This window comes from Diuraphis noxia, unplaced genomic scaffold (genome assembly GCF_037042655.1).
Source record: "Diuraphis noxia isolate RWA-SAM2 unplaced genomic scaffold, SU_Dnox_SAM2 contig0001, whole genome shotgun sequence".
In the NCBI taxonomy this organism is placed as follows: Eukaryota; Metazoa; Arthropoda; class Insecta; order Hemiptera; family Aphididae; genus Diuraphis; species Diuraphis noxia.
Window position 1 is genome coordinate 97,951,771 of NW_028301711.1, and position 12,742 is coordinate 97,964,512.

Genomic DNA, 12,742 nt, shown 5'->3' on the forward strand with positions numbered 1-12,742 from the left:
GTTTCTGGATCTAAAACAAGTATTGTCTTACATGTAGATTTTAATGAAGGTGTGCCTGTTAATACCATTTGTTTAGTATCTGGTTCAGAGTTTTTTTATGATCTTCCAAATAATACAATTAGAGAAAATATATAATGATAATATCTTAATTAAATGGATTATTGTAAGAAATGTAAAACAAAAACAAAAAATAATGGAATACCTGAATTTATTGAAAAAAATAAAAAATATAGGAGATTATCAATATGTAGAAAATGTAATACAAAAAAGAACAATATATCAAAACCACCAGAATTTATAGAAGTTTGTGAGTTATTTAAACCAGCTAGAAAACATTTTGATACAAGACATTTTATACAAAGAGGTATAAATGATACTTGGCAAGCTGATTTGTATTGCTTTTATCGACCAAAATCCAAAAACATTGATCCTAATTATAATTTAAGAAATTAATATAATGAAATTAAAGTTAATGATAATCATAAGACATTGTATAAGGCTAATAATGGTTTTAAATAGGTATGTATATTCAGATATTCTTAATGTTATCGATATATTTTCTAAAAAAGTTTATTCTGTGGCTTTGAAAACAAAAAGTGGATTGGAAGTATCTGAGGCGTTTTCACAAATATTTAAACATAATGTACCTAAAAAATTACATATAGATAAGGGTAAGGAATTCTATAATAAAGATTTAAAACAAATACTAAATAAATATAACACAACAATGTATAGTACAGGTACCGATAAAAAGGCGTCTATAATAGAACGTTTTAACAGAACATTAGGCGATAAGTTAAAAAAAGTACTTTATTTAAGCAATGTATGGATTACTGAATTACCAAAGATTATTAAGACATATAATAATACATACCATAGAACAATAAAAATGAAACCTGCTGATGTAAGTAAGAAAAATGAAAATTATCTACTGTCTACTGTTTATAACTATGATATTAGTAATTCTAAGCCTAAATTTGAAATAAATGATAGGGTTAGATTATCCTCAATAATTGATGTATATAGAAATAAATTCAAAACAAATTGGTCTGAGGAAATATTTACAGTTGAAAATGTTATTAAATCAAATGTTGTTTATTATAAAATTTATGATATAGAAGGTACAGTTTATGAAGAAGAATTACAATTATCATTATTATAAATGTGAATTACATACTATTACTATTATAATTACATATTATATAATAATATATAATATAAAAATTATTTATATATTTAATTATAATATTAATCTTACGTTCCCCTAAAATTAGGGGTACGTCAGGTTTTGTATAAAAACCCATAAATTCCAATAAATTCTCAGTTATTAATTTATAGAATGTTTAGAATTAAAATTTGAATGATTATAATTTGTATCCGTATGGTATTGTATCATAATCTGGTAGTATTATTCTTTTATCATAATCAAATGAGAATTTTTTTGTAACTGCTTTATTAACTAAAGTTTTATTAAGTGGATCACGTGTTATTTGATTGTATTCTAGTTCTATATTATTATTATTATTTTCTTCAATTAATTTTATCATTGCTTCCCCATTAAGTTTTAATAAATTTTGATAATTTAAAGTAAAACCCTTTATAACCGTTTTAAATTTATTATCATTTGTTTTATAATAATAACTTATAGGGCCTGTAGATGCCCTGCAATCTGTTATATATACATTTTCACCTAATTCATCAGTCCATTCTCCCAACATTGTTCCTGTTTTAATTTTATTAACACCATTATCTATATAGAAAATAGAATCTGTATCAAAACAAACTACAGCTCTACCTAATTTATCTAACATTTTATATAATCTTAATCTCGCACTAGATGTTGTAAATAAAGCTATTAAAATATTTGTATTATGAACATTTTCAACGTAATAATCTTTATAATTATAACACATTTGTATCATATTATCGTTTAATAATTTTATATTTATATTTTCTAATCTATCATCTAATAATATCTTGTAGAATTTTTGTGGGTCTGTAACAAACTCAGTTTTTTCATTTTTTGTCATTGTCCAAATTTCCCCCATAAACTAACTAAACACATTTTAGCTACAGCTCTTCTACCAGGATTATCACTTATTTGTTTTATATCCAATAAAATACCCATTTTATAAAAACTTCTTTTACATATTCTTCATTAGAACTATAATTATGTTTTGAACTTTCTAATTTTATTTTCATAAAATTCTTAATATACTCTTTAAATAAATCTGTTGTTTTTTCTTTAAAATGCCATACCTCGTATGTTTTTTTTACTATGTATCCTTTTTCTAAAGCTTTATTAACTTCATCTGTTGTCCATGTTCCTATAAATTGTCTTTCATTTGGAGAATGATTAGATATTTTATTTTGATCTACAGCACATTTATAACACAAAGGGAATAATAAATTTTCACTTTTTTTCATTTTTATTTTAACTGGAAGTACAGGATGATAAAGATCTCTTGGAGGTAAAATTTTACATTTAATTAATCCAAACCAGTTTTTATCATACACTCTTGGATTAAATATTTTTTCAGGATACCCAACAGGATAATAATCATAATAATTCACAGTTGGATATAAACTACATACGTCAATATAACGCATTTTTGTATTTTTTACTCTTAATTTGGTAGCATTTGTTCTTCCTCCAAAGAAAGCATCTCTTGAATTAATAGGTTCAACTATATCAGCTTTTTCCATTTTTTTGTATGTTTTACTATTTATCCAATCACATTCCCATTTTTCAACAAGATTAATGCATTTTACTGAATTTTTTATTTTCATACTTCTGTCAATTGTTTTTTCAAACAAATACTTCATTGTTTTATGATTTATATTATTTATAGTTTCTCTATCTTTATAGCATTTAGTATACATCCATGCCAAAAACATCCATGATATTGATAAACTGTTAATGATTTTTCATCATAACCATCTACTTTAGATCTTGCTATTATTTTTTCACTACCATTTAAAGCGTGGCAGATATTTTTGTTATTAAAATGTTGTAACCATGATATAGATTGTTTTGAATAATTTTCATTCTTTTCGTTATCTAAAATAACTATAGTATCGTTTATCAAATATTTTGACCTATAGATAGCCATACAAACGCCTGCTATGGTTATATATTGAAAAGGGTCAATATTAGCTATTTCTAAAAATTGCTTTCTTAATTCTAAACATCCTCTTCGTTCAATATCTCCATCTGAACTACAGTACGCCTCTAATTCTTCTTTTAAATTAAATATATAATTTTCTTTAATTTTAGTTTCATACCATTTTTCAAATTCTTGTTTATTCTCTGGTTTCAAACCCATAATATTTTTTATCAGGTAATATACCTATATAATTTTGATTTTCTACTATATTAAAGAAATGCGGAAAGTAACCTTTTTTCAGTTCTTTGAGACCAAACGTTTTGGGAAAACTACTGAGAGGACCTTGAATAAAATTAGAACTATCTATTATTTTTATATTTAAATTTTTAATTTCTAATAACATTAGCTTTGTACCATTATAAATTGTAAATGGCTTTAAAGTATTATTAACCAAGTATTTTAATATAAATTGTGAATCATATCCTTTTGCGTAATGTGCTATAAATGTATAACCTTTATATTTTCTGGATATTATATGATTACAAAATTTTTCATTTGTATCAAACATAATTTTATTTCCATCAAAATCATATGCAATTATTTTATTTGCAATATGAATTCCTGTTTCTTGTTGAGCCTCATAATCAAAATACATATAATTTTCTGTATAATAACAAAATTTATTCTTAATATTACCTTTTTTACATTTAGTACAATCAATCATATTACAAATACCACCTTTCTGGTTTATAGGCTGCATATAACATTTATGTTCATTTATTTTTACATATTTATTACAATTTCTACATTCACTATACCCACATTTATGTTGTATAGTATTTACTATATTGTTTCTGAGTACTATTCATTTACAATCAGTACATTTAAATATCTTAATACATACCTTAGAATGATTATCTAAGCATTCTTGATTATAACAATACCTGTTACATTTTTCACAATATATTATTCTTTTTGTATCACTTAAATGTTCAGGTTGCATACACAAATTACATACATTTTTAACACATTTATGATTATCTTTATTATTATATGCCGTATCACACTTTTTACAATAATAAGAAGACCCATAAAAGCCTTGCATTGAACTAATAACATATATTATGTGTTATTCAACTTATCTAACTTAACAACTTCACAAATAGGTATAGCATATAAAAATATTTCGAATGATCGATACGTCAAATAATACAGTTAAAAACATAATTTACAAAAAACAATATCATTTTATATTTATTTATTTATTTATATAAAAATCAACAGGCCAAAGCCCTTTAACAAAGAAAGAAAAACAATACGATATAAGAATTGACACAATATGAAAACCACGGTTTAAGATAGAATAAGATCTTAAACCGTGATGAAAACTGATAGACATGTGATAATACAAAATACAATTTTACAATACGATAAGAAATACAAAGATAACATTAAGTATATAAAACAAAACAAAGAAATAATAATTAGGCGCTAGGTATGTTTTAAAAATAACAAAGTTTTAGATTTAAATACTTGACGAGATGATAAAAAAAATCCAAGACTGTGGAGATTCTATTGGCATTAAAAATAGCTCTTGAGAAAAAAGAATTTTTTCCACTCTTTGTTTTAAAATTAGGTATATGGAACAAATCAGAATTTCGCGTATATCTATTAGGTATTTTAAATCCAATTAAACTTAAAATAGCTGGGCAGTTTACATTATTATTTAAAATATCATAAACAAACATTATATCTATAAGATCACGTCTAATGTTGAGAGGATCAATACCTATATATTCCCACACAGCAAAATTATATTTTTAAATAATTTTTAAAATATTATTTAGGAAATATATTATGTTTTTAAATGTTGTTAAATGATCATATTTTTTTTAAATGTTTTGGAAATATTTTTTGTCGCCTAATTTGCATCATCAAAATATAACTGGGATATTTTAAAAATATCATATTTATATTTTTAAAATATGTATACAATTATTTTGAAAATATTTTCATTTAAGTATTTTTTAAATATTTTCATTTAAAATATTTTAAAAATATAATTTATATATATATTAATATAATTTTGATTTTCAAAATTTTTTTAATTTTTTAGTAAATTAAATATTTCAGTGGTAGATAGTATATTATTATACAATATGAATAAGAAAACAGAAATTTCTTCACCCCTTAAAATGGTATATACATAATATCTCCTTCGCTTTTATATATCTCTACAGAGAGCATACACACATACATGCAAATTATAATACCCCCCCCCCCACAAATAAATTTAAAACTCAAATTGCATCTATGATGTTATGCCAGTCTACATATAATAGGATTATGTACTGCTTTAATACAAGAAACTTATGAAACATTCAATCGAGATATGTATATGAGAAATCCAACAATATATTATTATATAATATTATAATTGTGGGATCCGGACATCCGGCCGAATCCAAACGGCCGACGGCTATATAGGCCGACAGTCAGATAGCTGAAACTATTTTAGTACTACGCACAAAACCTGAACTAGACGATCGTGATTTAAATCCATTTTGTACGGATGTCGGATAGTTAATATTTTAAAACGTTAAACATCCTTTCGTGTTGAAGACACTCAGACGACTAAGTTTTAAAATATTTTAATAACTTTTCATTTACCAAATATTTTTGCCTTTTGGTATAACCGCGCGCGGTTCGGCCGCACGTGTGTACGGTATCCGGGCGGTTGAACCATTCGCGGTCCAACCGCTGCGGCTCGACCGCTATGTGTGGCACGGCACTAACAGGAATCTATTCCAGTGTCAAAATAAAAGCAAAAAAATATAAATTTAAAAATATAATAACCAAACTTAGTATTATTGATTTATTAATAAGGAAAACGTAACATAATTTTTACAAATAGTAACTACTAATCATAAATTGTTCAAACAAACAAAAAAAAAAATTATAAAAATACTGATTTGATTACTCGTTAATATTAGTATTAACACTTCTTGAATCATTTAGTTGTTGCTTTTTTTGTTCGCGAAATTTAGCATTCGCTAAAAATGTTTTTAAAGGTCCAACAATTTCCATATCTGTACAACTTCTATGTTTTGGAATGTTCCTTATAGTATCTGAAAAATATTAAAAATGTATTCGAAAATATTAATTAGATGTAATATAATATTGGTATTTCAAGGCAATATAAATTGAATGATGTTAGAAATTAAAAAATTACCAAATATCAATAAACATGAACGAAGTACAGAAAATATCAGTTTTTTTTTCTGGCCAACATAAGAATACTTTGAGAGTAAATTATTATGAAAAAGTTTTGCCATAATGTGTCTTGTCATATCAGATATTTTAGGCTGTTCTAATCTGGAAAGATAATTCATCTGAAAATTAAAAAAAAAAATAATAATAAGATACTTTTAAATTAGCAACATTTATAAAAAATATTATTAATCGATTATTTCTTCAATAATAAATGATACACTCTATGTTGGTAAAAATAAAAGAATAATGCTAGCCAATAAAGTTTATAATTAATAAAATGTATGTACAATTTAGATTAAAGAACACATACTATTAGTGTATACTGTATAAACAAATTAAATTATAACCTACACAGATCAAAATATTGAATGTCAGTAGATTATATAATTAGACTCATTATTGTAATGTTTAGTAATAATAACTACCTACTTAAAGTTTAATGCTAGGAATTATAGTTAAAAGAAGCTATACTTGTCCCTAAGTAAAAGCAGATCTAGACCAGGGTAAATATTGTAAATACTTTCTATAGGTGATATTATAGCAGTAACGGTTTTTTTTTAAAGTAAGGGGTTATTTTCGTTAAATTAAAAATGCCACTACAGTTATGACAACTATTACTTTATGATTATAGATAGGAATTCTAGAATTAATTACAAATATATCAGTAATTATAATTAATTTATCTACCCACCATTTTGAGCCTAAAAGTATTTTCCAATAATTTGTCTTAAAAAATATTCAAATCTTCTATTGTTTTCATTGGAAAGTCATATAAATGTTCACTTGTCACAGAATAGTTGTTTTCCTCATTAATTTTATTCATTATGGAATTTTCTATTCTGTCAATTTTAACCCCGTAGTCTCTTAATTCATACTTTAAATTTGTAACTGCTCAAAGAAATACAGTTAATTTTTCTAAAAAAAAAAATCAATGAGTAAATAATAATAGATAAAGTATTAAAATTATTTACCATCTGTTGATTTTTCTAAATATTTTTTTTTAGAAGCATTAGCAGAACCTATATTAATTAAAATATATACATTATAATATTTTTAAAGACATTTTTTGTTTACCATATAAATATTATAAATTATTTACTGAAAATTATTACCCGGTGAACTTCCTAACGAGTTAAAATCCATACTTCTTTTGCTGTTATTTATCAAATATGAGTTATCATCAATAACTTTCCAACTATTAGCAGATGGAGAATTCACAATTGAGTTAGAATCAATGATTTTAGAAGTGCCTATAATTCAAATATAAAAGTTTATTGAAATATAAAAATAGTAATCATTATTAAGTTAATTTTCAAATTTACCAGGCGTCAAATTTACTGCAGAGTCAAAGTCTAAACGCCTTTTACTGGTATTTGTTGAATATGTGTTAGCATCAATAACTTTCCAATTCCCTGCAGATGGGGAATTCATTATTGAGTTAGAATCAATGAGTTTAGAAGTACCTATAATTCAAATATAAAAAATGATGTTGAAGTATACAAAATAGTAATTATTTTTTAATTACCAGGTGAGGAATTTATTATAGAGTTGAAGTCTAAACGCTTTTTACTGATATTTGTTAGATATCTATTTTCCTGAACTTTCCTATTCGTTGACGATGAACTTGAACTAGCTACTTCTGAGTTTATATCAATAGACTGTTTTGGAATATATGTAATATCTTTATCATAATCTTCTACTTCACTACTACTTTCTAAAATTAAAATTAAATTAATTACTATTACATTGTATTACAAATTGTAATCAAAACTTTAAAAGTTACCTTTTACAGTATTATTTATATAAACAGGAGGGTTTGGAAGTATCGACGTTTTGAATTTAGTTTACTGGCTTAAATGCTTGCTTTTATTTTGAAACTTCATTGTTTTTTCAGAACATGATAAAATTTTTCGATGCCTTGTTTTTCTGGTTTCAATGTCATCATTGGCAGAAGACAGTTCAGATGTTACTTCTGCACGTCTAGCCTTAATTCGAGCTTCATGTAAAGTACCTAATTTATTTTTTTATTAATTAGTGTTATTTATAATGCAATAAATTATATTTAATTTTAAAATTATTTTATAACTAATAAAGGTACCGATGTCAGTGGATAATAATCTTGCTTTAAAATAGTCATATTCAAAATTATTTGGGTTGTAACGATGTTCAACAGCTTTCTTATAATTTTTTAAGTTTTTGTTTGGCCAAGCACAAGCATTATTTTTGAACCAAAAACTTAGTACGCATTCTACCGTATTTTCATCATCAAAGCTCACAACAGACCACATATTATACTATAAAATAATCTATATAAAAAAAAAAATGTTGTTATTGAAATTATCAATTCAATATCAGATATAAAAAATAAATATCTTAAATATAATATAATATTTTTAATTACCTAATACTAATGAATTGTATCTTAAATAAATTTAGAACTAATATTTATATTTGATGAGTGTAAGTAGCTTTGCATTTTAAAACTATTTCATTAAAAAACAGTTGAATTTTTATTTACATTTATGTACATATATTTGTTTTTGAATTACAAATCAACAATTATGTGAATGTATTAAAGGTACAGCTATTTTTGTGCCATCCTTCAATTCGGCTAGCATTACTTTTTTTTTAATTTCTTCAAGAAAAATAACTGTAATTGGCTTGGCAGACAATTCACTTTATATATATTAAATATAGATGAATCAATAGGCTGTTCATAATAATAATTTTTAGATAAAAACTCATGTCCAACCAGGGCTATTTTATTTGTGTTATTAACTTTAACTATATTTTTTACTTGAAATATTTTATGATTTTTACATAACAAAAAACTGTCAGCAATATTGTTTGTTTTTATAGTAAAATCTTTCAAATATAAAGTTTTATATTGAGATCCTGTTAAATTTTCTAAAATTGGTCCTTCTGCATGTTCGTTTTTACATAAAGGAAAATTAGTATCAGTTTTCTTATCTATGACAGAATTAATCTTTTCATGATAGCGTTTAATAATCTGCTGAAGTGGTAACTCATGTTTTCTTAGCATTTTCTTTAAAATCTTCATGTAATTTTCGAAAGGAAATGCACTTATATTGTCAAGGGGCCATAATTTTTATAATCATCAGTTATGTGAATAAGAGCCTGGACATTGTGGGACACAAAGTGCTTACCATATATAAGTTCAAAATTTTGTACAAAATATTTTAGTAGTTCCTGTGCATAATCTACGTACATACCCATGTCATTACTTAGTAATATCGTCATGGCAATATTTAACACCATAAAATGTTTATAACAGTCATCGCTTAGATAATTTTTAAAAATTATTTGACCTGTATAAACTAATATCTGTCGGAATTCAGTGGCTTTAAATCTAGATAGTTCATTTAAACTTCTGGGTTTTCGAGAAAACTCACAAGGTATATATTGTGTTAATGAGGAAAGTGATATTGAAAGTTGTTTAGTAACCAAACTTGGCAATCTTACATTTAAAGGTCCTTTATCAATCCACAAATGAATCAATTTTTTCATCACACCTAAGCATGTTAAATGCATATAGTCTAATGAAAAATTGGCTACTATGTCAATATTGGGTAAAATAGATAAATTTGAAATGGCACTGCCTACATGATGTTCATCGTGTTCTCTAGTTACATAATCATTATGAGTAAGCTTTAGTAAATTATTTTGTGTAAATGGGAAACAAGTTCGATTTTGGAGGTATTCACCTTCTTCTCTACAACGAGTACACGAGTCAAAACCTGTATGACCTTTTATTTTTAAAATAAATGATTTAGCAGGTGCATCTAAACAAAAACCATCAATTTCAACTTTTATAACAGTCCCATCAACATTAACACCATTTAATAACAAATTTTTAGCTTCCAATATAAACTGTTCAAGATAATCATTAGAATTTTTAGGCTTTTCATGACCCCAATATATACCAATAGGAAATACTGCATTATCTAATGGACGAATGTATCCAAGAATAGGCCATAATTGACTTGAGCTACTTTTTGAAATAGGTAGACCATCAATGCCAATGACTATTTTAACCACATCGGTGTTATTGATTGGATTTAAAGTAAAATGTCTTTTAATGGCAGGAATCAACCCAAAATGATGGTAAACACCAGGATCGATTATGGTAAGGCATGCAGTTTCATTAATATTTCTAGTTTTCAACACACTTCTAGAATCTTTAGGAAGCTCAGTTAATCCTGGAAATTGTCTTAAAATGAGCAATAATGCATTAAGAGCATTGCTTGGAATATTAAATTCAACAGCCCAACAAGCTAATTTCTTTTTAATTTCATCACATAAATCCGATGGATGATTTGTAACACTAGAAAAATTACTTGCAAGAAAAGTAGGAATATCTTTCACCATTGTACATTGATCTACAACCTATTAATTTAATCAATAATACAAAATTATGTTTATATTGAAAAATAAATTATTTATAAATAACCTGTATTTAAAATAAACTGGAGAAAAAAAATTTTAATACATACATAATCCACCTATAAGATTGTCAATAGGTACATACAGAAGCATATTGGGAAATAAATTCATATTAAACCTTAATTTCTTTGTTTTTTAATTATGAATTGAATTAGGTATGCATAAAATTAAATTTAAAAAATATCATTGAAGACAAATAGCTGTAAAATATAAAAATAATATTTACCCAACTATATATACTATAAATATATTCTACATAAAGTAGATAATATATAAAAATAAATTTATTTTAAAAACAGGTTAAATATTTAGATTATAAATATGTACTTTTTGATGAACTAACCATATAGGTAGCTTAAAGACTCTTTATAACTCCTAGAGTCATAAGAACTAATATCAGGAATACTATCTAAAGGTAACTGATTTGAGTGAATTTTGAATTCTTCATTAACTTTAGTGGGTAAGTTATCAAAATTGTAAGAATCAAGTTCTTCCATTATTTTTCTTTGTTTAGTTCTAGTGCTCGTCATTATGTAAAATAAAATAGATAAGAAATAATTCCTAACAATAATTGACTATTTAGTATTTATTTTTATTTTTTGTTACACCTGTAAGCCAAAACACATACTTTATTATGGAATTATATGAATTACCTACCTAATATATATTATGATTATTATTATTAATATTGAGTGTGTAAGTCTATAATATGAAAACTAAAGAAAAAGCTAAGAAAACATAAGTTGGGTATCAGAAGTTCTTTATATACCTATATAAAAATATCTGATATCTAATATTATAATGATATAGACATCTCATTATTAATAATAGTATATATTTTTACAGAATTATATAAGACATAATTATTACAACTATTAAATATTAATCTGTAAATTGTTTAAAAAATTTAAATTACATTATTGGTAGGTAATTTTTTTTTTAAATACCTAAAATATATTAGAGGTACATACCTAATACCTATATTAGATTTATAACTAGAATAAAAGATTGTATTTTTATTAAAGAGCTTAATCAGGTATAGGTATATTGTTTATTTTCCGAGACAGCTCCTACAAATTAGGCTGTGAGTTGTGACTCGCAGTGTGAGGACAGGGTTATCTAGCTGAAGTGAATGATTTTTACAACAATAATTAATGCGCTAGGAGTGCAACAAATATATTGAAAAATAATAATATTGATAAATACCGAACGGCCGTAAATACTTATGTATTTATAAATAGGTATTAAGGCTAATAAATCATAAAAATAGTGACATAATTATGTCGCGTTAACAAAGAACAAAGATGGCAAATGGCAATCACGTGCGTTAAGCACGCGGGTATAACGTCGTGTGTCCAACGTAATAATCCAGCGAATGCGGCGAAAAGCATAACAGCTTATTCTTTGCCATCGAAACAGCATGGTCAGAATATAATTCGCACGCACTCGCCGGATTTTCGTAGGACACAGCTTGAATACATACAATAATATTAAAATAATAGTTATTAAACAAAAACAAAACCTTATTTCTGCACTAACGGCCGGGACGTAGTAGGCTATCACTCCACAATTATTAATCCACGATGGCAATACGTAATACGTTTGGTATCCGGCTCTCCACAATGGCAACAATTTTTCTCTTCACTTTTCCAGTGTTTAAAGTTTAAACGAATATAATATATAGGTAATATAACGAATAACGATGCAGCAATAAACATAATTAAACATACTCGCGTGTACCGTGTACTAAGTAAAAAGTAAATCGAGAATCGCAGGCCGCGGCAGTGCAGACGTGCAGTACAAAGAATCCGTGGTTCCGTCATACTAACGACCAAAACAGAATTACCAACTCATTTTCATAAATTTCCCACATTTTATATTATAATATTTATATTAAT

General features: G+C 25.4%; 1 protein-coding gene and 2 pseudogenes across 1 annotated transcript; all 3 read right to left on the reverse strand.

Annotated features, from left to right (window-relative positions):
• Positions 1-12,742, reverse strand: part of LOC149062623 (uncharacterized) — a 512,259-nt pseudogene that overhangs the window by 386,014 nt on the left and 113,503 nt on the right.
• Positions 6,113-8,372, reverse strand: LOC149062639 (uncharacterized). The gene is made up of 8 exons (XM_089216087.1): positions 8,164-8,372; positions 7,906-8,094; positions 7,703-7,843; positions 7,493-7,630; positions 7,352-7,399; positions 7,072-7,295; positions 6,340-6,499; positions 6,113-6,235 (listed from the first exon to the last, which is right to left on the reverse strand). Exons 3-6 carry the CDS (start codon positions 7,809-7,811, stop codon positions 7,273-7,275), a joined length of 318 nt encoding a protein of 105 aa, XP_089072213.1. The 5' UTR covers positions 7,812-7,843; positions 7,906-8,094; positions 8,164-8,372; the 3' UTR covers positions 6,113-6,235; positions 6,340-6,499; positions 7,072-7,272.
• LOC149062640 (uncharacterized) lies at positions 8,998-11,374 on the reverse strand (annotated as a pseudogene).